Source organism: Xenia sp. Carnegie-2017, unplaced genomic scaffold, assembly GCF_021976095.1.
Source record: "Xenia sp. Carnegie-2017 unplaced genomic scaffold, XeniaSp_v1 HiC_scaffold_24, whole genome shotgun sequence".
Lineage (NCBI taxonomy): Eukaryota > Metazoa > Cnidaria > Anthozoa > Malacalcyonacea > Xeniidae > Xenia > Xenia sp. Carnegie-2017.
In genome coordinates, this window is record NW_025813487.1 from 15629653 (window position 1) to 15655465 (window position 25813).

At 34.9% G+C, this 25813-nt stretch overlaps 1 protein-coding gene across 5 annotated transcripts; it reads left to right on the forward strand.

Moving 5' to 3' along the window:
* Positions 1 to 187: 187 nt before the first annotated feature.
* Positions 188 to 20793, forward strand: LOC124450627. 5 transcript variants are annotated; one of them, XM_047001252.1, is made up of 6 exons: positions 188 to 464; positions 2024 to 2080; positions 2869 to 3030; positions 18736 to 18745; positions 19675 to 19808; positions 20259 to 20793. In XM_047001252.1, exons 1-6 carry the CDS (start codon positions 315 to 317, stop codon positions 20463 to 20465), a joined length of 720 nt encoding a protein of 239 aa, XP_046857208.1. In that variant the 5' UTR covers positions 188 to 314; the 3' UTR covers positions 20466 to 20793. The 5 variants fall into 5 exon arrangements, with proteins under 5 accessions (XP_046857208.1, XP_046857205.1, XP_046857206.1 ...); XM_047001249.1 differs by lacking the exons at positions 188 to 464; positions 2024 to 2080; positions 2869 to 3030; ... (1 more) ...; positions 19675 to 19808; positions 20259 to 20793 and adding exons at positions 10176 to 10716; positions 12134 to 12190; positions 13112 to 13298; positions 14102 to 14235; positions 14744 to 15450; XM_047001250.1 differs by lacking the exons at positions 188 to 464; positions 2024 to 2080; positions 2869 to 3030; ... (1 more) ...; positions 19675 to 19808; positions 20259 to 20793 and adding exons at positions 10177 to 10716; positions 12134 to 12190; positions 13112 to 13277; positions 14087 to 14235; positions 14744 to 15450.
* The last annotated feature ends 5020 nt before the right edge of the window (positions 20794 to 25813 follow it).

A 25813-nucleotide genomic window follows, 5' to 3' on the forward strand; every position in this document is an offset into this window, starting at 1 on the left:
ATAAATCACTCTCCCACCCACCCCCGCACTTTTAAAACGGATTTGAGGATTTCACAGCACGTTCTTGAAGACATTTATAAGGAAAAAATTCCTCATGGACAATGTGATTGGTAAAATTCAATTTTCGGTATTTTTCACAACCAATAGCAGTGCAGTAAAAGTATTTAAATATTAAAATCACACGTCTTAAAATATTTTGAGTTGCGCTTTCCCCGCTATAGAGTTAAGACCACTTGCATTGAGGAAGTTCAAAGAAATCAAAGGTTTTTGTTGCTTGTTCATCGTCTCTACCAAAACCTAAATCATTAGCGAAAATGGTGATGACAAGAAGTACTGCGATTGGGTCCATTGTGACAGGATCGATTTTGCTTGGTTTTGCTATCATCGCTGTTATTTGTGGTGCGATTTCGGCCAGTAAACTGTCCGGAAGAGCTGCAGCGAATACTGGCCTATGGTCGCTTTACGTAAGTGTATTTTAAAAGTAAGACTTTTTTGTTTCATTATCCTCAAATCAATTATTGATTGAAACCAAGGGACACAGTGTGCTTGCTAATTGCTGTCATCACAATTTGATTTACTCTTCTAAAAAGTGTCGGAAATGAATAACTATAATTTTTCAATAATTCTTGCTCGCGAAATGAGCGCCAAAGAGTGTTCTTTTGTAAATTACAGCGTGCTTGATGTCAAAATCAGTAATAATCTCGACTAAAGAAGATTCTCTGCATATTTTCTAAAGGAATGGCGGCGATTGATCCCGTCGAGTTTAATTGTTAATTTTGAAATAGTTTTAAAAAAACGACAATAGTTATTGTGAAAGTGATCTTATATTCTAAAGAGATTAATTTTATTTATGGCATTTGTGGTTGTGTTTCCATGGGGATATTAAAAGTCAAGTATGTGGAAAATCTGCATAGGGCCTCCTGCGTATTGTCAACGTTTTAATTAATGCAAACGTTTGTATAAAATACTTCAATTAAATTAACGACGAAACGTTTTGGTATAGTTTCTGCGAATATTGAAAGTTTAGTTAACTGATGTTGTAAAGTTGAAAACTTTTTCCAGATAAATGACAATTCTTAACTGTGTGAATGAAGAAATACTTTACCTGTAGATGTATTTCACGTAGAAAAAGGACCTGCTGTGCAACAAGGATATTATTATTAAAAAAGCGGAAAATAATTACAACGAGTGTTTGTGCATGTTTGAATAATGAGTTATTTTCAGAGTATCGACGGGGATTATAGGTCCAGTCCGGTATGACACCATTATGATATTATGATAATAGATAACAGAATTTATTTCTAAATTTTGTTATCTATTTCCATAATCGAAGCTGCAGATGTAAACTCGTCTTTTCTAAGTTCTGTGTCTTTTTATGCTCATGTCCATATCTAATTATACAATTTTCCTACGTGAAACATATTATTCTGAAACAATTATTTACTTAATAATACTCATTAAACTTTTTATCATGCTCTAACTATTTTACTACATTTCTTATACTAATTCTCTATAAATTAATTACTATACTACAGTAGATCACGTGTAAATAATCAGTAGATCACTTTCATATCGTAGCTAACATACACGTTTGCCGATTGGTGGGTTGCAACCATCCCCCTGGAAGTAAGAGAAGAATGGAATGTTCGCCATGTTCGATGAAATTTGCATTTTAAATAAGGAAAATACTTTGTTAAATCATCCAACATGGCGGCTATGACGTAGCTTGCTAACCAAGAATACATGTTTACATTTTATGACGAATATTACTTTTTTGATTTTTATGATCATCGTAATTGTTTTTCATTTTGTCTTGTTACACCATTAGAAAATCGCTTAGTACTTCTTTTTCCATTTTGAGAGGGACAGTTGGTGTGGGTGTTGACTGATGTTTCGACATCCTTACAGAGAGTTATCTTCACATGAACACCATCATTAACACCAACCGTCCTTATCAGTGCTGCTCTAACTTGGACGATCCATTTCAACAAATATCTTACAATGCTCATTTTCGTTTTGTTAGCTTGCCGTGCCTGGAATCTTGAGTATTGTGGCAGGAGTTAAGAAAAATAGCTCTGTGGTAAGTTTGATCTAATCGAAGTTGGGTGTAAAACATCGGATAGATTTAGTCGACTGTCGGAGATACTTTGTCAGGGAGCGCATGCACAGCACTTTTCAAAATGACGAAGAAATATTAATGAAATAGTTGCTTTCAAAGATGATTGATTTCTCCATTCTTTAAAAATGCTTTCGAAAACAATACATGACATTGCACAACATTTCAATTTGTTTTGTGTATTTAGTCGTGGATTTTTTACGATTAACTGAATGTAGTAAAGGGTATGTGGAATATGTTTGGTATGCAAGACGTGTGGGATATGTTTGTCATGTGTGATATGCCTTTGTAAGCGTTTCCCAAACAAAAGTACAGAAAATTTCGAATGGAAAACCTTTTTCTTATTACCATAATGATTGTTTTGAATCCTAAATGATTAAAAATCTCAATCTTATATCAGACACGCGAGATTTACCCAAGACACGCGTGTGTAGTGTTTTGTGATTCTCTCGCGGAGTAATAATTGATTTACTACACACGCGTGTCTGGGGTAAAATCACGGCTTCAAAAATTATTAGGGTTTTGTATTACGCAGTAATTTTGAACTCTAGTGATTTGGACGTGACGTGTGTCATGCTACATCCAGGTGATTGATATATAGGTCAGTTTATCGACGCTTGGGGAATGCAACTCAAAGAATGGAGAAAACAATTTCACAAGAAATAACTTGCAAAAGCAGATAATTCACAAAGCTGCATTTAACCTGGGTTCATTTGTTTTTTATTCAAAAGCTCATTTTTTGTGTTTTTCAGATGGCGTTTGCCCTTTTCTTCAACATCATCGCCGTTATTGTTTCCAGCGTAGCCAGTGTTGTTCTGATAATAATAGTAATCCTTATGAACGAAGTTAGGTCATCCGGACATTATAGTTGCCTCGACGTGGGTGATCAGTGTATATGTACATCAACATCTATCTCCTCTGAATATAATTCAGTAAGATGTAAGGCGTGTTTTGTTGCTTTCATATTTAACATATCAACTCAAATATTTCTTTCATTTTTCCCTATTGATAACAAGTACATTTAGCACCTGACAGAGCGACCCTTTTTAAATAAAGATTTCCATTCATTGATTCATTCATTCTCGGTGTTTGGCAAAGAGTTTCATTTCTCTATTTTTTTTCAGTAGAAAATAAATCATTTGATACTATGTCCCTACAGATAACAAAACCCACTTTCCGAGTGTTTTTCCATCATCTCGCATTTGTACGTGATTTTCTGTTTCGTTTTTGCGTTTTCAAAACTTTGCTTACGTGATTTTCTGTTTCGTTTTTGCGTTTTCAAAACTTTGCTTACGTGATTTTCTGTTTCGTTTTTTTGCGTTTTCAAAACTTTGCTTTACGTGATTTTCTGCTTTGTTTTTGCGCTTTCAAAACTTTGCTGACATTTGTTTATAAAATTACGTGTAAAAGAGCTCAAAAATTTTTAATTCATACGTCGGCATTGATAATCACTGCACTTTACATGAATGCTATATTTTCCGAAATTGTTGGCTGGTAAAAGACAATATGGGTTATCGAAGGATAACATAATCAAAAGATGTATAAACTTCGCCTTTTAATGAATCTGACAGTCGTTGACATTTGTTATTATTTACATATTTTGTTTCAGGGTACATGAAGTGCGACGATATTGACACGGTTTACTCTGTTTTTGTCGCTGTTCTTGTCGTCTACATCATTCTCACTATTGTTACATTCACTGCGTCCATATTTGGATGTATGGGAACATGTTGCGCACCACATGTGAGTATTTTAATCTGTGACGTCATAGCTTAGCTACCACATGAGTCACGTGAGGATCCCTGGAGAATGTGCTCTCAGTGAAAAAGTAGATTTACTATATCTGTATTTTGATGCACGGATTGGAAAATGTGACGCTCCGCTAGTTCTCAGAGCTTCCTGCTTCCAGTGCATATTTGAGCGTGAAGTGCAAATCGTGTTGTGTAACATGAAGTCCTTGCAGTTTACCGCCATGATAGTTTGATTACGTTTAAAGTTAAACACGTCGTGTAACCGTTTCCACTTTCGAAAGACCGTTTTTTAATGAAAAACATCAACTGGCAAGTTCTATATAAACTTTGTGCGTTTAACAACGCTAAAGTATTCAAAACAGCGGGAGATTATTTATTAATGGCGTACATAGCTAGCCTGGGTTACTGTTGGATCCATATTCATGTATTTTAAATTTACTGTGATTCGCCAAAATTTATTGTCCTTCTCTCGCCAATCACACTTGATATTTTTACTGTAGGATCCTGTCGTGGTCATGACCACTGGTGTACCCGTTCATAACGCAGGCGCCGTAGTCGTGACGTCCAACCAATCTTAAATCCAACAAGGTTATGCCCATGGCTATGTCGCGCAGCCAATGCCGTCCCAGGCCCCAGGGTATGGTTATGGCAATCAACCACCTCCAGTCTATACTACGTATGAGAACAAGGTGCTCTTGGCGAATTAAGAAATGCATTCAGTTAATCAGTATTTTGCTACTCCTTTTTCATGCTTGATGTTTACGTTTAATTAGTAATTAATAATCATTTTAAAGTTCAAACTAATCAATTTACCCCAGATGGCTATGTCTGAACTACTTGTTAGTTAAAATAGTCTACTACAAGAGAGCTGACAGGTGATTTGTGAATAGTCTATCTATTTAACTACAAAACATGTCGCTCAAACTTAAATACGTTTACGTAAAATACGTAGAAATAGTGTCATAATTTAGCACGAAAAAGCTTGTTTTAAAGTGCACAATAACACTTCTTGTAAGTTCTCTTTGAACTGGAATAACTTGCTCTTTCTCTTTGTTTTTCTTTCCGGAGTGTAGGAAGCTGTTTTCAAGGAAGTTGGAAAGTATCACTTACAATCACTGATATGTATATTTCACTGGATAACGCATCCCATGTATAAAATATAGTAAGATAATTGAAGTATACTTTTGTATTACAAAATCACAGTTTTTGCGTTTTTATTCGTTCTACAAACTTTTGATTCGAGCAAAATTTTTGTGAAAGGGACAGAACAACCGGCAAAGATATTTAATCCTAAAAAGTTCGTCTTCTTAGCTTTATAATGGCAGAAAATTGAGATGGTACAAGGTCGACCTGCATTGTTTTAAAACAAACTGGAGATTATATGATGCTGCTGCTTCTTAAATAATGTAGAAATATTACAGAATCCTACTACTGCTACCAAAATTTCAACTGCAATGACGTTTATGGAAGATTGCTACAAATTTACTGAATTAATAACACTTTGTTATTCACATCGCTAATATCATAATAATTTCAAATTACGTCTTTATTATATCAGTAAAGAAACAAAACAAATCGACATAGAAAAATAATAGAAAGACATTTTGATGAACAATAGTAAGTTGCATCAAAATATGCAAAGTAAAGTACCTCTGTCGTCATTAAGCGAAGCAAAGTTTTCAACCAGTTCCTATGTGAACAACTTCAATATCGATGAATATGTTGAAGATATGAATATCTTTGTTCTTATGTTGTTGTAAATTTGTAATTTCAGTATTCACCTTCTAAAAATGCCTCACAAAACTGAAATTGTCCTCGTCACCTTCAACTTTCAAATTTCAATGCAACTTGCCATCTTATTTTTCAGTCGTTACAAAGCCAAAAAATCAGAGCTTCAGGGTTAAAACTCTCTACCAGTTTTCCTCTACATATAGTCCGTGATCTGTGACCGATTTTCTTTCATTCCCGTTGGACACCTCCAGAGAGGTGTTTCTTGCGAAGATAATATTTTGAAAGTCATAATCATATTGTGCAAGACAAGGCGCGCTGTTTTTAAAGGTCTGCCTCGAATTCGTCGTCAATGTCATCATCTAGAAACTCCTCTTCCTCAACATCACTGTCGTCATCAATATCTACATTCGTGCATGCAGTACACGACCATACATCTGTGTACTTCACTCCGGCTTTGTTACATGAACAACGTTGGGAGTTACAGCCACGTTGCAGCCAGTCTTACAACCACAATGAACGTTATCAAGTAGGGAATCCGGCGCTGGGGGAATGGTCATCCATAGGACTTCAGACTTGCAGTTTCCCGTCACTCGTTTGCCACCCATTTTCATCTGGAGGAGGAATATCCATTTGTGGTTGTAAACAGAAAGGCCAAAGCGCAGCTTGGTAGTTTGACCAACGAATATGTTAAAGCAAACTGTCACACGTTGGTGGTAGTTGCTCATTTGAACACTCTCCTGGCATGAACAATGAGAACTAACATTTGTTGAAGCCTCAAAATTCTTTTCACTGTAAACAAACGAATCAATTTAGGTGAAACACAATTTCTTCTGACGGGGAAATGCACTTCCTAAGAAACTAAATGAGTTTAAATATTTGTGGTTATGTAGAAGAATGCTCCATGCTGTTTTTTTCCCCTTTCCATAAAAAGAACTGATGCTGTCACATCCTTAAGGATAATTTTAAAAGTATTGATTATAGTATACTATTCTTTCACTTATTATTATTGTAACAAAAGAAAACTAGTGAAAATATTGGTGTTACAGAAATGAAGAAGGCTGTAAGTTCCATAAACGTCCATTGCTAATCAAGAGTTAGTGTAAATATTGCTAAAGTCATTCTTATTGCATTCTGTATACAACTGAGAGGTATTTTGCAAAAAGAAGTTATAAAATCTCAAAACACCAAGCTAGAACTCAACATTATATGATTCTTAGAACAAACTTAGCTGCTATTTGTTTACAATATGTCAGAAGTGGTAAACTTTTGTATTTTTCAACAATCTCTTTCATAGGTTGTGATGATTGTTAATATTCAGTTAAGGCTTTATGCTCAAGATCATGTTTTACAGTTCAAGAAAGAATATTTTTCAGTGAGCCATTTCAGAAGCCAGAAAGCTGGGGTTTTTTGCTTGGGTTGAAACTTTGTTTTATTGTAAATTTGATTAGCAAGGACTTTCATAGATAAAAGTTGTCCTTGTCATACCATGAAAAGGAGAGTGAAAGAGTTCTGGCACATTGATTGAAAAAGTGATCCTGTATATATATTTCTCAACAAGAAATGTAGTTATGATTCTGATCTATACATACTAATTTACTAATTTACTCTGCGTCCTTTGATAAAAGTTTATAATGTTAATTTAAAATCTGAATTATTTTTGAAGTCATTCTTCATATAATCAATGCATGGAAACAGCAACTAAAGATGGTTTGGGGACATTGGTATGTAATAGAGACAAGATCCTCTGTTAGAAGTAAGTGAGCAAGCACTTTAATGTTTAGTGCAGCTTCTACAAAACCAAAAAAATGTTGTCCTGATCAGTGAAATTTGACGTAGTACCTTGTATTAATGAAGAAAAGTGGAATGGATAGCAATGTATTAGTGTTATTCTAATGATCGTGACAATCGCTGTGAACAAAGTGAGGTCATCCCATTATCGTTGCACAGATGTGGGTGATCAGTGTTATTATTATGGTACAAGTTTTCGTTATACAACAGTAAGATGTAAGGCGTGTTTTGTTGTTTTAACATTGAGCGTTCTTCATTGTGGAAGAAGATCAGACTCCGCTTGGCCTCAGTTTAAGGCTTTGCCATTTCAACTTATGGCGCCTCTGAAACTGGAAAACTATCTCCGTAAAAATTACAAATTATGACTTCATTATCTCTAAAATGTATTTCTTGCTTTGCGCGCGAAGACTTCACTGTATTCAGAAGGATAAAACTATAAAGGATTTCTATTAGAACAGGTTCAGATTTCGGAGCCGTTTCTAGTTGAGTGAAATAGTTTAATGGTAAGTGTTGTCACATTCCCAGGCTTTTTGTCGCTTTTACACATTTTTTATTGCGCATCGTTTAGCCTGTATTAAACTTCTTGCTAAAAAATTCAATTCACTTTCAAAAGAAATCAGTAGAGCACAACTGAATATATGAATATACACCCACCCAATTAATGTTCTAGTTAAGCCTAAGTTCTAATTAATGTTCTAATTAATGTTCTAATTAATGTTCTAGTCTGTTATACATTTGTTAGTCTTTATATTTTCTCTTTCAGGGAACATGAAGTGCGACGATATAGACACAGTTTACTCTGTTTTTGTCTCTGTTCTTGTTATCTACATCATTCTAACTATAATTACTTTCATCGCGTCCATAATTGGATGTATGGGAACTTGTTGCGCACCACGTGTAAGTGTTTTTATCTTTGACGTCATGGCTTAGCCACTTAATCAGTCACGTGAGCACTACTAGAGAATGCGCTCTCGTCGAGGAAGTGCAGTGCGTGAAGTGCAAGTTGTGCTGTGTAATATGAAGTCCTCGAGGCTTATATGATACTTTGACTAGGGTCTTGTCTACAGTCAAACGCATCTTGTAACAGTGTCCAAAGACCGTTTTTTAATGAAAAACATCAACTGGCAAGTTCTATATAAAACTTTGTGCGTTTAACAACGCTACAAAATTCAAATCAGCAGAAGATTATGTATTAATGGCGTACATAGGTAGCCTCGGTTATTGTTGGATCCATATTCATGTATTTTGAAATTTGTACTAATAATCGTTTTAAACAAAATTTAAAAATTAACACATGCATATAAAAATATAAACTCGCTATATAATTACTACTTCTCGTTTAGGATATGTCACGAAGATAAAATTAAGCACTTTTATTTTTAGTTATTCCCAAAATTTATTTGCCAACTCCTCTCCTCAATCACTTTGATATGTTTGCTGTAGGATCCTGTAGTGGTCGTGACCCCTGGTGTACCTGTTCAGGACGCAGGCGCTGTAGTCGTGACGTCCAATCAATCTTCAATCCAACCAGGTTATGTTGTGCAGCCAATGCCGTACCAGGTCCCTGGGTATGGTTATGGCGCTCAACCTCCTCCATTCCAGACCACGTATGGGAACAAGGTGGCGTTGTCGAATTAGGAAATCCATTCAGTTAATCAGTGTTTTCCAACTTTTTTTCATGCTTGATGTTTACATTTTTACATTAATAACAATTCGATATTCATTAAATCCTAATGTAAATTTGTCATAAAAGACATAGCTGGTACGCAGTGGCAAAGTCAATTAGTATAAATATAATTGCCCAACCTAAAATATTTAAGCTTAACCATCTCTTAACGTCCAAGGCAGTTCCATCCCACTAAATCTTATCTAATTCCATTCAACAGCACTCTGTCCTTTAACTCAAAAATCACACAACAATGTCATCACTATACCTTGTAAATTAACACCATGTAAATAATGTATAACTAGTATATATGTTTTCTAACTAATGTATGTATTGTAATCTGAAAATGTCTTAAGCTAAAGACGAAACGTTATTGTTAATAAAATTATATACCCATGGCCATTTTAAAAGTTTTATGTTGGGCAATTATATTTATACTATGAATTCGCTTTCCGCCTGGAAAATTCATAGTCAAAATATTGAACTATGCAAAAGGTCAGAAAAAAGATATTGGAGAATTTTAATTTGGACACTTTAAGCGCTTACAACAGACTGTATTTTATTTTGTTGGCACATTGAACAGTTTTATTTCATAGTTTTTACAACAATCCCCATATGTAACTCTTATTTGATAGGATATTTTTTGAAATTGTGAAAAATCTTCTTTAAACATTGATATACTTTCTTGCTGAATTTGCTGAATTTATCTCCTCATAAAAATGCTAAAATCAGGATAAATCACTCTCCCACACCACCCCACCCCACTTTTAAAACGGATTTGAGGATTTCACAGCACGTTCTTGAAGACATTTACGTAGAAAAAATTCCCCATGGACAATGTGATTGGTAAAATTCAATTTTCGGTAATTTTCACAACCAATAGCAATGCAGTAAAGGTATTTAAATATTAAAATTACACGTCTTAAAATATTTTGAGCTGCGCTTTCTCCGCTTCAGAGTTAAGACCACTTACATTGAGGAAGTTCAAAGAAATCAAAGGTTTTTGTTGCTTGTTCATCGTCTCTACCAAAACCTAAATCATTTGCGAAAATGGTGATGACAAGAAGCACTGCGATTGAGTCCATTGTGACAGGATCGATTATACTTGGTTTTGCTATCATTGCTATTATTTGTGGTGCAATTTCGGCCAGTAAACTGTCTGGAAGAGCCGCAGCGAATACTGGTCTATGGCCGAAACAAACACGCACTTTTTAAAACGGATTTGCGTCATTCAACGGATTTGAGAATTTCACAGCACGTTCTTGAAAACATTTACATAGAAAAAGTTCCCCATGGACAATGTGATTGGTAAAATTCAATTTGGGGTAATTTTCACAACCAATGGCAATGCAGTAAAGGTATTTAAATATTAAAATCACACGTCTTAAAATATTTTGAGCTGCGCTTTCTCCGCTACAGAGTTAAGACCACTTGCATTGAGGAAGTTCGAAGAAAATCTAAAGGTTTTTGTTGCTTATTCATCGTTTCTACCAAAACCTAAATCATTGGCGAAAATGGTGATGACAAGAAGTACTGCGATTGGATCCATTGTGACAGGATCGATTATGCTTGGTTTTGCTATCATTGCTATTATTTGTGGTGCGATTTCGGCCAGTAAACTGTCCGGAAGAGCCGCAGCGAACGCTGGCCTATGGTCGCTTTGCGTAAGTGTATTTTAAAAGTAAGATAAGTGAGCACTTTTATGGTTATTCTTGCACTTAAATGCATTCAATTGTCTCTTACCATCGCAAAATTTGCTTTCGTTCGTTGAAATGTGGCTAGGTTGCTTTGTTTCTATCTACACACAATAAGATAGGCTTTCTTTGTACAGTGACGCCCTACGTGTCAAGTTTGTGTTATTTCCTCGTAGCTACAGTTTGAAACTTTTTCAACGTAGAGCTAAGCATGAAAGACTAGGCCTCTCCACGCGGAAAAACCTTAAAAACTTATGAAAATAGAAAGACTTAGGGAATGAAAATTACTTTAGAGCGACGAAGTTATCATGAAATTTTGGACTTTTTTGTTTCATTATCCTCAAATCAATTATTGATTGAAACCAAGGGACACGGTGTGCTTGCTAATTGCTGTCATCACAATTTGATTTACTCTTCTAAAAAGTGTCGGAAATGAATAACTATAATTTTTCAATAATTCTTGCTCGCGAAATGAGAGCCAAAGAGTGTTCTTTTGTAAATTACAGCGTGCTTGATATCAAAATCAGTAATAATCCATGGGATATTAAAAGTCAAGTATGTGGAAATTCTGCATAAGGCCTCCAGCGTATTGTCAAAGTTTTAATTAATGCAAACGTTTGTATAAAATACTTCAATTGAATTAACGACGAAACGTTTTGGTATAGTTTCTGCGTATATTGAAAGTTTAGTTAACTGATGTTGTAAAGTTGTAAAGTAACACTTTTCCAAATAAATGACAATTCTTAACTGCATGAATGAAGAAATACTTTACCTGTAGATGTATTTCACGTAGAAAAAGGAGCTGCTGTGTAACAAGGATATTATTATTAAAAATGCGGAAAATAAGTACAATGAGTGTTTGTGCATGTTTGAATAATGAGTTAATTTCAGAGTATCGACGGAGATTTTACGTCCAGTCCGGTATGACACCATTGTGTTACCGACACCGATTACACGTTTGCCGATTGGTGGGTTGCAACCATCCCCCTGGAAGTAAGAGAAGAATGGAATGTTCGCCATGTTCGATGAAATTTGCATTTTAAATAAGGAAAATACTTTGTTAAATCATCCAACATGGCTGCTATGAAGTAGCTTGCTAACGAAGAATACATGTTTACATTTTATGACAAACATTACTTTTTGATTTTATGATCATCGTAATTGTTTTTATTTTGTCTTTTTACACCATCAGAAAATTGCTTAGTACTTCTTTTTCCATTTTGAGAGGGACAGTTGGTGTGGGTGTTGACTGATGTTTCGACATCCTTACAGGTAGTTATCTTCACATCAACACCAACACTAACACCAACCGTCCTTATCAGTGCTGCTCTAACGTGGACGATCCATATCAACAAATATCTTACAATGCTCATTTTCGTTTTGTTAGTTTGTCGTGCCTGGAGTCTTGAGTATTTTGGCGGGAGTTAAGAAAAATAGCCTTGTGGTAAGTTTGGCTAACCGGAGTTCGGTGTAAACATCGGATAGATTTAGTCGACTGTCGGAGATACTTTGTCAGGTAGTAGAAGACTATCGCATGCACAGCACTTTTCAAAATGACGAAAAAAAATTAATAAAATAGTTGCTTTCAAAGATGATTGATTTCTCCATTCTTTAAAAATGCTTTCGAAAACAATACATGACATTGCACAACATTTCAATTTGATTTGCGTCTTTAGTCGTGGATTTTTTACGATTGAATGTAGTAAAGGGTATGTGGAATATGTTTGGTATGCAAGACGTGTGGGGTATGTTTGTCATGTGGGATATGTGGGGTATGTTTGTCATGTGGGATATGTGGGGTACATCTTTGTAAGCGTTTCTCAAACAAAAGTATAGAGAATTTCGATGGAAAACCTTTTTCTTATAACCACAATAATTGTTTTGAATCCTAAATGCTTAACAATCTCAACATTTCAAACATATTTCGTATGAGGGTGTTTGAAAAGTCTTAATTGATTCCTCAAAAATGGAACGCTACCTAAAGCAAATAATTGAAGCCAAATCTTATATCAGACACGCGAGATTTACCCAAGACACGCGTGTGTAGTGTTTCGTGATTCTCTCGCGGAGTAATAATTGATTTACTACACACGCGTGTCTGGGGTAAAATCACGGCTTCAAAAAATTATTAGGGTTTTGTATTACGCAGTAATTTTTAACTCTAGTGATTTGGACGTGACGTGTGACATGCTACATCCAGTTGATTGATATATAGGTCAGTTTATCGACGCTTGAGGAATGCAACCCAAAGAATGGAGAAAACAATTTCACGAGACATAACTTGCAAAAGCAGATAATTCAGAAAGCTGCATGTAACTTGGGTTCATTTTTTTTTATTCAAAAGCTCATTTTTTGTGTTTTTCAGATGGCGTTTGCCCTTTTCTTCAACATCATCGCCGTTATTGTTTCCAGTGTAGCAAGTGTTATTCTGATAATAATAGTAGTCCTTATGAACGAAGTGAGGTCATCCGGACATTATAGTTGCAGCGACCAGGGTGATCAGTGTTATTGTACATCAACATCTATCTACTCTGATTATAATTCAGTAAGATGTAAGGCGTGTTTTGTTGCTTTCATATTTAACATTGAACGTTCTTCGGTATGGAAGAAAACTTAATGCTATGTAGAGCAAAGGCGAGTGTTGCTTAGCCCTTCTATTAACCAAGCTTGAGGTCTTCACGGTAAAATATGGCACCGAGGTGTTTTGTACATATCGAGGCCATAGGGCGAGGTTAGTACTTAGAGACAGAGGTGCGATATTTATTTTTAAAGGCCGAGCAAGCTTGGTTAATGAAAGGTTTATTATACGCTGTAATTAACCTGAACTCAAATATTTCTTTCTTTTTCCCTATTGATAACAAGTGAATTTAGCACATGACAGAGCGACCCTTTTTAAGTAAAGATTTTCATTGATTGATTCATTCATTCTCAGTGTTTGGCAAAGAGTTTCATTTCTCTATTTTTTCAGTAGGAAATAAATCATTTGATACTATGTTCCTCCAGATAACAAAACCCACTTTCCGAGTATTTTTCCATCATCTCGCATTTGTTCGTGATTTTCTGTTTCGTTTTTGCGTTTCCAAAACTTTGCTTTACGTGATTTTCTATTTTGTTTTTGCGTTTTCAAAACTTTGCTGACATTTGCTTATAAAATTACGTGTAATGGAAGCTCAAAAATTTTTAATTTATATGTTGCCATTGATAATCACTGCATTTTACATCAATGTTATATTTTCTGAAATTATTGCCTGGTAAAGGACAATTTGGGTCATCGAAGGATAACATAATCAAAAGATGTACAAACTTCGCCTTTTAATGATTCTGACAGTCGTTGACATTACATATTTTGTTTCAGGGAACATGAAGTGCGAAGATATTGACACGGTTTACTCTGTTTTTGTTGCTGTTCTTGTCGTCTACATCATTCTCACTATTGTTACATTCACTGCGTCCATATTTGGATGTATGGGAACATGCTGCGCACCACGTGTGAGTATTTTAATCTGTGACGTCATAGCTTAACCACCACCTGAGTCACGTGAGGACTCCTGGAGAATGTGCTCTTAGTAAAAAAGTAGATTCACTGTATCTGTATTTTGATGCACGGATTGGAAAATGTGGTGCTCCGCTAGTTCTCAGGTCTTCCAGCTTCCAGTGCATATTTGAGCGTGAAGTGCAAGTCGTGTTGTGTAACATGAAGTCTTTGCCGTTTACCGCCATGATAGTTTGATTACGTTTAAAGTTAAACACATCGTGTAACCGTTTCCACTTTTCAAAGACCGTTTTTTAATGAAAAACATCAACTGGCAAGTTCTATATAAACTTTGTCCGTTTAACAACGCTAAAGTAATGAAAACAGCGGGAGATTGTTTATTAATGGCGTACATAGCTAGCCTCGGTTATTGTTGGATCCATATTCATGTATTTTAAATTTACTGTGATTCGCCAAAATTTATTGTCCTTCTCTCGCCAATCACACTTGATATTTTTACTGTAGGATCCTGTCGTGGTCATGACCACTGGTGTACCCGTTCATAACGCAGGCGCCGTAGTCGTGACGTCCAACCAATCTTCAATCCAACAAGGTTATGCCCATGGCTATGTCGCGCAGCCAATGCCGTCCCAGGCCCCAGTGTATGGTTATGGCGATCAAACTCCTCCATTCTATACTACGTATGAGAACAAGGTGCTCTTGGCGAATTAAGAAATCCATTCAGTTAATCAGTATTTTGCTACTCCTTTTTCATGCTTGATGTTTACGTTTAATTAGTAATTAATAATCATTTTAAAGTTCAAACTAATCAATTTACCCCAGATGGCTTTGTCTGAACTACTTGTTAGTTAAAATAGTCTACTACAAGAGAGCTGACAGGTGATTTGTGAATAGTCTATCAATTTAACTACAAAACACGTCGCTCAAACTTAAATACGTTTACGTAAAATACGTAGAAATAGTGTCATAATGTAGCACGAAAAGCTTGTTTTAAAGTCGCAATAACACTTCTTGTAAGTTCTCTTTGAACTGGAATAACTTGCTCTTTCTCTTTGTTTTTCTTTTCTTATTTTACTTTCCCGAGTGTAGGAAGCTGTTTTCAAGGAAGTTGGAAAGTATCACTTACAATCACTGATATGTATATTTCACTGGATAACGCATCATGTATAAAATATAGTAAGATAATTGAAGTATACTTTTGTATTACAAAATCACAGTTTATGCGTTTTTATTCGTTCTACAAACTTTTGATTCGAGCAAAATTTTTGTGAAAGGGACAGAACAACCGGCAAAGATATTTAATCCTAAAAAGTTTGTCTTCTTGGCTTTATAATGGCAGAAAATTGAGATGGTACAAGGTCGACCTGCATTGTTTTAAAACAAACTGGAGATTATATGATGCTGCTGGTTCTTAAATAATGTAGAAATATTACAGAATCCTACTACTGCTACCAAAATTTCAACTGCAATGACGTTTATGGAAGATTGCTACAAATTTACTGAATTAACAACACTTTGTTATTCAACATCATTGTCGTTATCAATATCTACATTCCTGCATGCAGTAAACGACCATACATCTGTGTACTTCACTCCGGCTTTGTTACATAAACAACGTTGGGAGTTACAGCCACGTTGCAGCCAGTCTTACAACCACAATGAACGTTATCAAGTAGGAATCCGGCGCTAGGGAATGGTCATCCATACGACTTCAGACTTTCAGTTTCCCGTCACTCGTTTGCCACCCATTTTCATCTGGAGGAGTAATATCCATTTGTGGTTGTAAAAAGAAAGGCCAAAGTGCAGCTTGGTAGTTTGACCAACGAATATGTTGAAGCAAACTGTCACACGTTGGTAGTAGTTGCTCATCTGAACACTTTCCTGTCTTGAACAATGAGAACTAACTTTTGTTGAAGCCTCAAAATTCTTTTCACCATAACAAACGAATCAATTTAGGTGAAATACAATTTCTTCTCGCGAGGGAAATGCACTTCCTAAGAAACTAAATGAGTTTAAATATTTGTGGTTATGTAGAAGAATGTTCCATGCTGTTTTTTCCCCTTTCCATAAAAAGAACTTATGCTGTCACATCCTTAAGGATAATTTTAAAAGTATTGATTACAGTATACAATTCTTTCACTTATTATCATTGTAACAAAAGAAAACTAGTGAAATCATTGGTGTTACAGAAATGAAGAAGGCTGTAAGTTCCATAAACTTCCATTGCTAAGAGTTAGTGTAAATATTGCTAAAGTCATTCTTATTGCATTCTGTATACAACTGAGAGATATTTTGCAAAAAGAAGTTATAAAATCTCAAAACACCAAGCTAGAACTCAACATTATATACAACATTTGTTTACAATATGTCAGAAGTGGTAAACTTTTGTATTTTTCAACAATCTCTTTCATAGGTTGTGATGATTGTTAATCTTCAGTTAAGGCTTTATGCTCAAGATCTTGTTTTACAGTTCAAGAAAGAATATTTTTCAGTGAGCCATTTCAGAAGCCAGAACGCTGGGGTTTTTTGCTTGGGTTCAAACTTTGTTTTATTGTAAATTGGATTAGCAAGGACTTTCATAGATAAAAGTTGTCTTTGTCATACCATGAAAAGGAGAGTGAAAAGTTCTGGCACATTGATTGAAAAAGTGATCCTGTATATATATTTCTCAACAAGAAATGTAGTTATGATTCTGATCTATACATACTAATTTACTAATTTACTCTGTGTCCTTTGATAAAAGTTTATAATGTTAATTTAAAATAAAGAATATTTGAATTATTTTTGAAGTCATTCTTTATATAATCAATGCATGGAAACAGCAACTAAAGATGGTTTTGGGACATTGGTATGTAATAGAGACAAGATCTTCGGTTAGAAGTAAGTGAGCAAGAACTTTAATATTTAGTGCAGCTTCTACAAAACCAAAAAAATTTTGTCCTGATCAGTGAAATTTGACGTAGTACCTTGTATTAATGAAGAAAAGTGGAATGGATAGCAATGTAGTGTTATTCTAATGGTCGTAACAATCGCTGTGAACAAAGTGAGGTCATCCCATTATCGTTGCACAGATGTGGGTGATCAGTGTTATTGTTATGGTACAAGTTTTCTTTATACAATAGTAAGATGTAAGGCGTGTTTTGTTATTTTAACATTGAGCGTTCTTCACTATAGAAGAAGATCAGACTTAGCTTGGCCTCAGTTTAAGGCTTTGCCATTTCAACTTATGGCGCCGGTGAAAACTGGAAAACTATCTCCGTAAAATTTACAAATTAAGACTTCATTATCTCTAAAATGTATTTCTTGCTGCGCGCGAAGACTTCACTGTATTCAGAAGGATAAAACTATAAAGGATTTTATTAGCTCAGTTTTCGTTTTGTTAGTTTCTAGTGAGTGGAATAGTATTGTGGCACAGTTGAAAAATAGCTCTTGTTAAGTTTTAACCGCAGTTTAGTGTATTAAACTTCTTGATAAATTTAATTCACTTTCAAAATAAATTGTAGAGCAGTAGAAGACTATGCATGCACACTTTCAAAATGACTAAGAAAATTAATGTTCTAGTTAATTTCTAATTATGTTTGATTTCTCCATTTTTAAAATGCTCTTCGGGAACATGACATGACATTGACACATTTCAATTTGATTTGTCGTTTTGTCGTGTTTTTACGATTGAATGTAGTAAAGGCGTCCATAATATGTTTGGTATGCAAGACGTGTGGGGTATCTTTGTCATGTTAGATATGTAGGATATGTAGGAATGTTTGTCATGTGGGATATGTGAAGTGCAAGTTGTGCTGTGGGATATGAAGGATATGTTTATGATGTGGGATATGTGGGATATGTCTGTCATGTTCTCCTTTTTAATGCAAACAAACTATAGAAATTTCGATGGAAAACCTTTTCTTATAACCACAATGATTGTTTTGAATCCTAAATGCTTAACAATCAACATTTCAAACATATTTCATATATTTTGAAAAGTCTTAATAATTTTTCAAAAAATTGAACGCTTACCACAAGCAAATAATTGAAGCCAAATCTTATATCAGACACGCGAGATTTACCCAAGACACGTGTGTGTAGTGTTTGTGATTCTCTCGCGGGTAATAATTGATTTACTACATGCGTGTCTGGGGTAAAATCACGGCTTCAAAAATTATTAGGGTTTGTATTACGCAGTATTTTGAACTCTAGTGATTTGGACGTGACGTGTGACATGCTACATCCATTGATTGATATATAGGTCAGTTTATCGACGCTTGGGGAATGCAACCCAAAGAATGGAGAAAACAATTTCACGAGACATAACTTGCAAAAGCAGATAATTCAGAGCTGCATGTAACTTGGGTTCATTTGTTTTTATTCAAAACTCATTTTTGTGTTTTCAGATGGCGTTTGCCCTTTTCTTCAACATCATCGCCGTTATTGTTTCCAGCGTAGCCAGTGTTATTCTGATAATAATAGTAATCCTTATGAACGAAGTGAGGTCATCCGGAGATTATAGTTGCAGCGACGTGGGTGATCAGTGTTATTGTACATCAACATCTATCTACTCTGATTATAATTCAGTAAGATGTAAGGCGTGTTTTGTTGCTTTCATATTTAACATTGAACGTTCTTCGGTATGGAAGAAAACTTAATGCTATGTAGAGCTAAGGCGTGCGTTGCTAAGCCCTTCTATTAACCAAACTTGAGGTCTTAACGGAGAAATATGGCACCGAGGTGTTTTTGTACATATCGAGGCCATAGGGCGAGGTTAGTACTTAGAGACAGAGGTGCGATATTTATTTTTAAAGGCAGAGCAAGCGAGGTTAATGAAAGGTTTATTATACGGCTTTAATTAACCTGAACTCAAATATTTCTTTCTTTTTTCCCTATTGATAACAAGTGCATTTAGCACATGACAGAGCGACCCTTTTTAAATAAAGATTTCCATTCATTGATTCATTCATTCTCGGTGTTTGGCAAAGAGTTTCATTTCTCTATTTTTTTCAGTATAAAATAAATCATTTGATACTATGTCCCTACAGATAACAAAACCCGCTTTCCGAGTGTTCTTCCATCATCTCGCGTTTGTACGTGATTTTCTGTTTTGTTTTTGCGTTTTCAAAACTTTGCTTACGTGATTTTCTGTTTCGTTTTTGCGTTTTCAAAACTTTGCTTTACGTGATTTTCTGTTTTGTTTTTGCGTTTTCAAAACTTTGCTGACATTTGCTTATAAAATTACGTGTAATGGAAGCTCAAAAATTTTTAATTCATATGTTGCCATTGATAATCACTGCATTTTACATGAATGTTATATTTTCTGAAATTATTGCCTGGTAAAGGACAATTTGGTCATCGAAGGATAACATAATCAAAAGATGTATAAACTTCGCCTTTTAATGATTCTGACAGTCGTTGACATTTGTTATTATTTACATATTTTGTTTCAGGGAACATGAAGTGCGACGATATTGACACGGTTTACTCTGTTTTTGTCGCTGTTCTTGTCGTCTACATCATTCTCACTATTGTTACATTCACTGCGTCCATATTTGGATGTATGGGAACATGTTGCGCACCACGTGTAAGTATTTTACTCTGTGACTTCATAGCTTAGCCACCACATGAGTCACGTGAGGACTCTAGGAGAATGTGGTGCTCCGCTTGTTCTCAGATCTTCCAGCTTCCAGTTCATATTTGAGCGTAAAGTGCAAATCGTGTTGTGTAACATGAAGTCCTTGCAGTTTTCCGCCATGATAGTTTGATTACGTTTAAAGTTAAACACATCGTGTAGTCGTTTCCACTTCCCAAAGACCGTTTTTTAATGAAAAACATCAACTGGCAAGTTCTATATAAACTTTGTGCGTTTAACAACGCTAAAGTATTCAAAACAGCGGGAGATTAGATTTATTAGTGGCATACATAGCTAGCTTCGGTTATTGTTGGATCCATTTTAATGTATTTTAAATTTACTCTGATTCGCAAAAATTTATTGTCCTTCTCTCGCCAATCACACTTGATATTTTTACTGTAGGATCCTGTCGTGGTCATGACCACTGGTGTACCCGTTCATAACGCAGGCGCCGTAGTCGTGACGTCCAACCAATCTTCAATCCAACAAGGTTATGCCCATGGCTATGTCGCGCAGCCAATGCCGTCCCAGGCCCCAGGGTATGGTTATGGCGCTCAACCACCTCCAGTCTATGCTACGCATGAGAACAAGGTGGCCTTGGCGAATTAAGAAATCCATTCAGTTAATCATTATTTTGCTACTCCTTTTCATGCTTGATGTTTACGTTTAATTAGTAATTAATAATCATTTTAAAGTTCAAACTAATCAATTTACCCCAGATGGCTTTGTCTGAACTACTTGTTAGTTAAAATAGTCTACTACAAGAGAGGTCACAGGTGATTTGTGAATAGTCTATCTATTTAACTACAAAACACGTCGCTCAAACTTAAATACGTTTACGTAAAATACGTAGAAATAGTGTCATAATTTAGCACGAAAAAGCTTGTTTTAAAGTGCACAATAACACTTTTTGTAAGTTCTCTTTGAACTGGAATAACTTGCTCTTTTCTCTTTGTTTTTCTTTTCTGATTTTACTTTCCGGAGTGTAGGAAGCTGTATTCAAGGAAGTTGGAAAGTATCACTTACAATCACTGATATGTATATTTCACTGGATAACGCATCCCATGTATAAAATATAGTAAGATAATTGAAGAATACTTTTGTATTACAAAATTACAGTTTTTGCGTTTTTATTCGTTCTACAAACTTTTGATTCGAGCAAAATTTTTGTGAAAGGGACAGAACAACCGGCAAAGATATTTAATCCTAAAAAGTTCGTCTTCTTAGCTTTATAATGGCAGAAAATTGAGATGGTACAAGGTCGACCTGCATTGTTTTAAAACAAACTGGAGATTATATGATGCTGCTGCTTCTTAAATAATGTAGAAATATTACAGAATCCTACTACTGCCACCAAAATTTCAACTGCAATGACGTTTATGGAAGATTGCTACAAATTTACTGAATTAATAACACTTTGTTATTCACATCGCTAATATCATAATAATTTCAAATTACGTCTTTATTATATCAGTGAAGAAACAAAACAAATCGACATAGAAAAATAATCAGAAAGACATTTTGATGAACAATAGTAAGTTGCATCAAAATATGCGAAGTAAAGTACCTCTGTTGTCATTAAGCGAAGCAAAGTTTTCAACCAGTTCCTATGTGAACAACTTCAATATCGATGAATATGTTGAAGATATGAATATCTTTGTTCTTATGTTGTTGTAAATTTGTAATTTCAGTATTCACCTTCTAAAAATGCCTCACAAAACTGAAATTGTCCTCGTCACCTTCAACTTTCAAATTTCAATGCAACTTGCCATCTTATTTTTCAGTCGTTACAAAGCCAAAAAATCAGAGCTTCAGGGTTAAAACTCTCTACCGGTTTTCCTCTACATATAGTCCGTGATCTGTGACCGATTTTCTTTCATTCCCGTTGGACACCTCCAGAGAGGTCGTGAAAAATTCAAGACAAAAAGACTTTTACATGCTTAACGCAGTTTTACTTCTTGTCATCTCCAAAAAGCTGCAGTTTTATTGCTATATTACATTGAAATTTTAAAATTTGTGGCTCATTGCAATTTCGGAATCCGCCATTTTTCCCTCAACACGTCATGTTATTTATATTTTGTGTGTTAGTGCCAGACCTAATAGAGAGCTATTCCGCACGATAATACCATTGAGTTCTATAATAACTGGAGGGGAAACGTCAACAAAATTAGTATAAATTATTAGCGCGCGGCCGCGTGGTCAAAAACATGGCGGATTTTGGTGGTCAAAGTCAGCGGAGAGACGCGGGCTCATGAAATAAAGTTTTTGTCGCCCACCCTGATTTGACCACCACGATAGCGAGTATAGAAAATATCAAAACTATTTATTTTCCTAACATAAACACTTTTTTAAAACTTTATTTATTAAACTGCCAACTTTTGGTTTGCGGATGCTGAAATAGCGAAAGAAAAGGAACATTTCTTGACTCCGGTAAGTAGCACAGTATTAGTTTTACTATTTTGTTTTAACACGATACTTGAAGAGTGTTTCTACTACTAAGTTTTAATTTAAAGTTATTTTGGTCCAGTCTTGTTTGTTCTTCACTTAATCGCTCGCCAGACGTGGCGAAGCTGTCAATTTTTATCGAGTTTTGCATCCATCTTGTATCATGATCAAGGCATCAAGCTAAACTCTCCTGATTTGAATTGAGTTTACCTCCCAAAAATGGGGCATAATTTGTTCATGTTTTTTTTTGAAAAGATGAAGGAAAGGTTTACAACAGAGTTGTGTTGAAATTGAATGCAATGCCATGCAAAATTAATGAGAACTATGGTATATGTTGTATAATAAAAATAACTATTAAACTGTTTGCCTGCTCAATTTGACTGACTGTATAGTGTAGACAATTATAATGTGATTGGAAAGTTGGATTTATGCAAACAGTATTAAAGTACTACTTAGCGTTTCTGTAAATGAAGTATTTATTGTTATAGTAAACAGGTTACTACTTCAAAACCAAGATAAAAGTAGTGTGTTGAATAATGTGCTAAGATTTGTTTCTACCTTGAAATTTTTGTTCAACAGTAGCTTATGATTATATCATTAATATGCATGAAAAATTAAACATATTATTGTCTCATCTCATCAAATCCATACTTGGTATGATTCCAGGTGATCCACAAATTCACATCGGATGCATTGGTTACAATGAAGTTGAATGTAGAAGAAGCAAAAATAGATGGCGAAGAAATTCTTTGTGTCTTATGAAGAATTAGTAGAAATCAATAAAAAGAATTCTCTAAACAAATTGCAAACAAATTTAAATTTGCTCATGGTCAAGCAACCTAGTCAAAGAAGCAAAGTCTGTCGTCAACATGTGACCTTTCCAATTATTTAGTTTCTTTGTACAAAATACTACTTTCGAGAAACTTGATTTGTAAGTCTTTCATTAATATTTTTTTACCAAGAGATAAAAGGAACTAATTCAAAGGCTTGATGTAAAATACAAAGATTTAACAAGTTGTTTATCATTTAATTCCCAAATGTTAGTTTGTACATATAAATAATTAGTATTGGTAGCTGTAAGTTGTTTAAGCAAAACAGAAGAGTAGTAGTGCTCGAAGGGTTAGCATTTTGAAAAATTATATCTTGTTCATGACATATATTACACAATTCCAAAAACTGTAAGTAATGCACAATAATATCTATAGAACTTGATAAATTTCTTCACCTACACTGTCAAATAACTATTTTGCCTTCATGCAGCAATAGACAGTGTTTTGTCAGAGAAACCAATGCACTTTAGTTTCCAAGTTTGTAATTTCAATGGAAAATTAATGTAGTTCTGTTCAGTAATAGATCCAAGATTCTGCCAAGCTGTTTACAAAATACAAATTACCAAGCAACAGTGTCATGGTGTTTTGAATTTTTTTCTTTTTTGTAGCTCTTCTAGTTCAACATACTTTCTTTATGAGTTTTCAGTAGATTTATCAGGTAATGACAATACACTTATGATACTTATCCATGGTAAACTTTCTGTTGACTTATGTCGTAGGACTGAAGCAAACATTTTCTCGCTTCCTTAGGAGCATTTTTACACAGATTTATCCATTTGAAGCAAGAAAAATAGGTGCACCAAACTGTCTACAAACAGTCAAACACACAAAAGCATGAAATAATGTATAAGTTTGACGAGATTGACAGGTCTAGTAAAGAATGCCGTTTGATTTTCACTTTTAAAAGGCTAAAATGTCATAAAATAACTTAAATGTTACATCAAAATATATGCGTTTCTCTACCGTCGATCTTCTTTATTTTGATGTGTGTCTGTACTGTGTTTTTCACGCAATGCTGAAGCATTATTTTCACATGATATGCTGTCGGTATCGTAATTGTTTTTTCTCACTTGTTTTCGTTCATACAAACAGTATTAGAAATCAGGGAGTGAATATTGAAAAAAATTTTTAAAGTGGAAGTTTTGACCACCAAAATCCGCCATTACCGCCATGTTTTTGACCACGGGGTCCAGGCCCCTTTGCCCCTCCAGGTTTTATAGAGCTCAATGGATAATACTGGCAACATAAATAAAATGCCTAAAAGAAATACATATTTCACTCGTGCATTAGGTTGGATTTTAGCAATTGTTGCGAAGATAATATTTTGAAAGTTATAATCATATTGTGCAAGACAAGGCGCGCTGTTTTTAAAGGTCTGCCTCGAATTCGTCGTCAATGTCATCATCTAGAAACTCCTCTTCCTCAACATCATTGTCGTCATCAATATCTACATTCGTGCATGCAGTACACGACCATACATCTGTGTACTTCACTCCAGCTTTGTTACATAAACAACGTTGGGAGTTACAGCCACGTTGCAGCCAGTCTTACAACCACAATGAACGTTATCAAGTAGGGAATCCGGCGCTGGGGGAATGGTCATCCATAGGACTTCAGACTTTCAGTTTCCCGTCACTCGTTTGCCACCCATTTTCGTCTGGAGGAGGAATATCCATTTGTGGTTGTAAACAGAAAGGCCAAAGCGCAGCTTGGTAGTTTGACCAACGAATATGTTAAAGCAAACTGTCACACGTTGGTGGTAGTTGCTCATCTGAACACTCTCCTGGCATGAACAATGAGAACTAACATTTGTTGAAGCCTCAAAATTCTTTTCACCGTAAACAAACGAATCAATTTAGATGAAACATAGTTTCTTCTGACGGGGGAAATGCACTTCCTAAGAAACAAAATGAGTTTAAATATTTGTGGTTATGTAGAAGAATGTTCCATGCTGTTTTTTTCCCCTTTCCATAAAAAGAACTGATGCTGTCACATCCTTAAGGATAATTTTAAAAGTATTGATTATAGTATACTATTCTTTCACTTATTATCATTGTAACAAAAGAAAACTAGTGAAATCATTGGTGTTACAGAAATGAAGAAGGCTGTAAGTTCCATAAACGTCCATTGCTAATCAAGAGTTAGTGTAAATATTGCTAAAGTCATTCTTATTGCATTCTGTATACAACTGAGAGGTATTTTGCAAAAAGAAGTTATAAAATCTCAAAACACCAAGCTAGAATTCAACATTATATGATTCTTAGAACAAACTTAGCTACTATTTGTTTACAATATGTCAGAAGTGGTAAACTTTTGTATTTTTCAACAATCTCTTTCATAGGTTGTGATGATTGTTAATCTTCAGTTAAAGCTTTATGCTCAAGATCATGTTTTACAGTTCAAGAAAGAATATTTTTCAGTGAGCCATTTCAGAAGCCAGAAAGCTGGGGTTTTTTGCTTTGGTTGAAACTTTGTTTTATTGTAAATTTGATTAGCAAGGACTTTCATAGATAAAAGTTGTCCTTGTCATACCATGAAAAGGAGAGTGAAAGAGTTCTGGCACATTGATTTAAAAAGTGATCCTGTATATATATTTCTCAACAAGAAATGTAGTTATGATTCTGCTCTATACATACTAATTTACTAATTTACTCTGTGTCCTTTGATAAAAGTTTATAATGT

Bases quoted from the DNA above. Each gene is read 5' to 3' on its own strand.
- LOC124450627 (XM_047001249.1), top strand. From the start codon at position 10,567: ATGGTGATGACAAGAAGTACTGCGATTGGATCCATTGTGACAGGATCG. The intron at 10,717-12,133 runs GTAAGTGTATTT...TCGTTTTGTTAG, and splicing joins CTGGCCTATGGTCGCTTTGC to TTTGTCGTGCCTGGAGTCTT. The intron at 12,191-13,111 runs GTAAGTTTGGCT...TGTGTTTTTCAG, and splicing joins TTAAGAAAAATAGCCTTGTG to ATGGCGTTTGCCCTTTTCTT.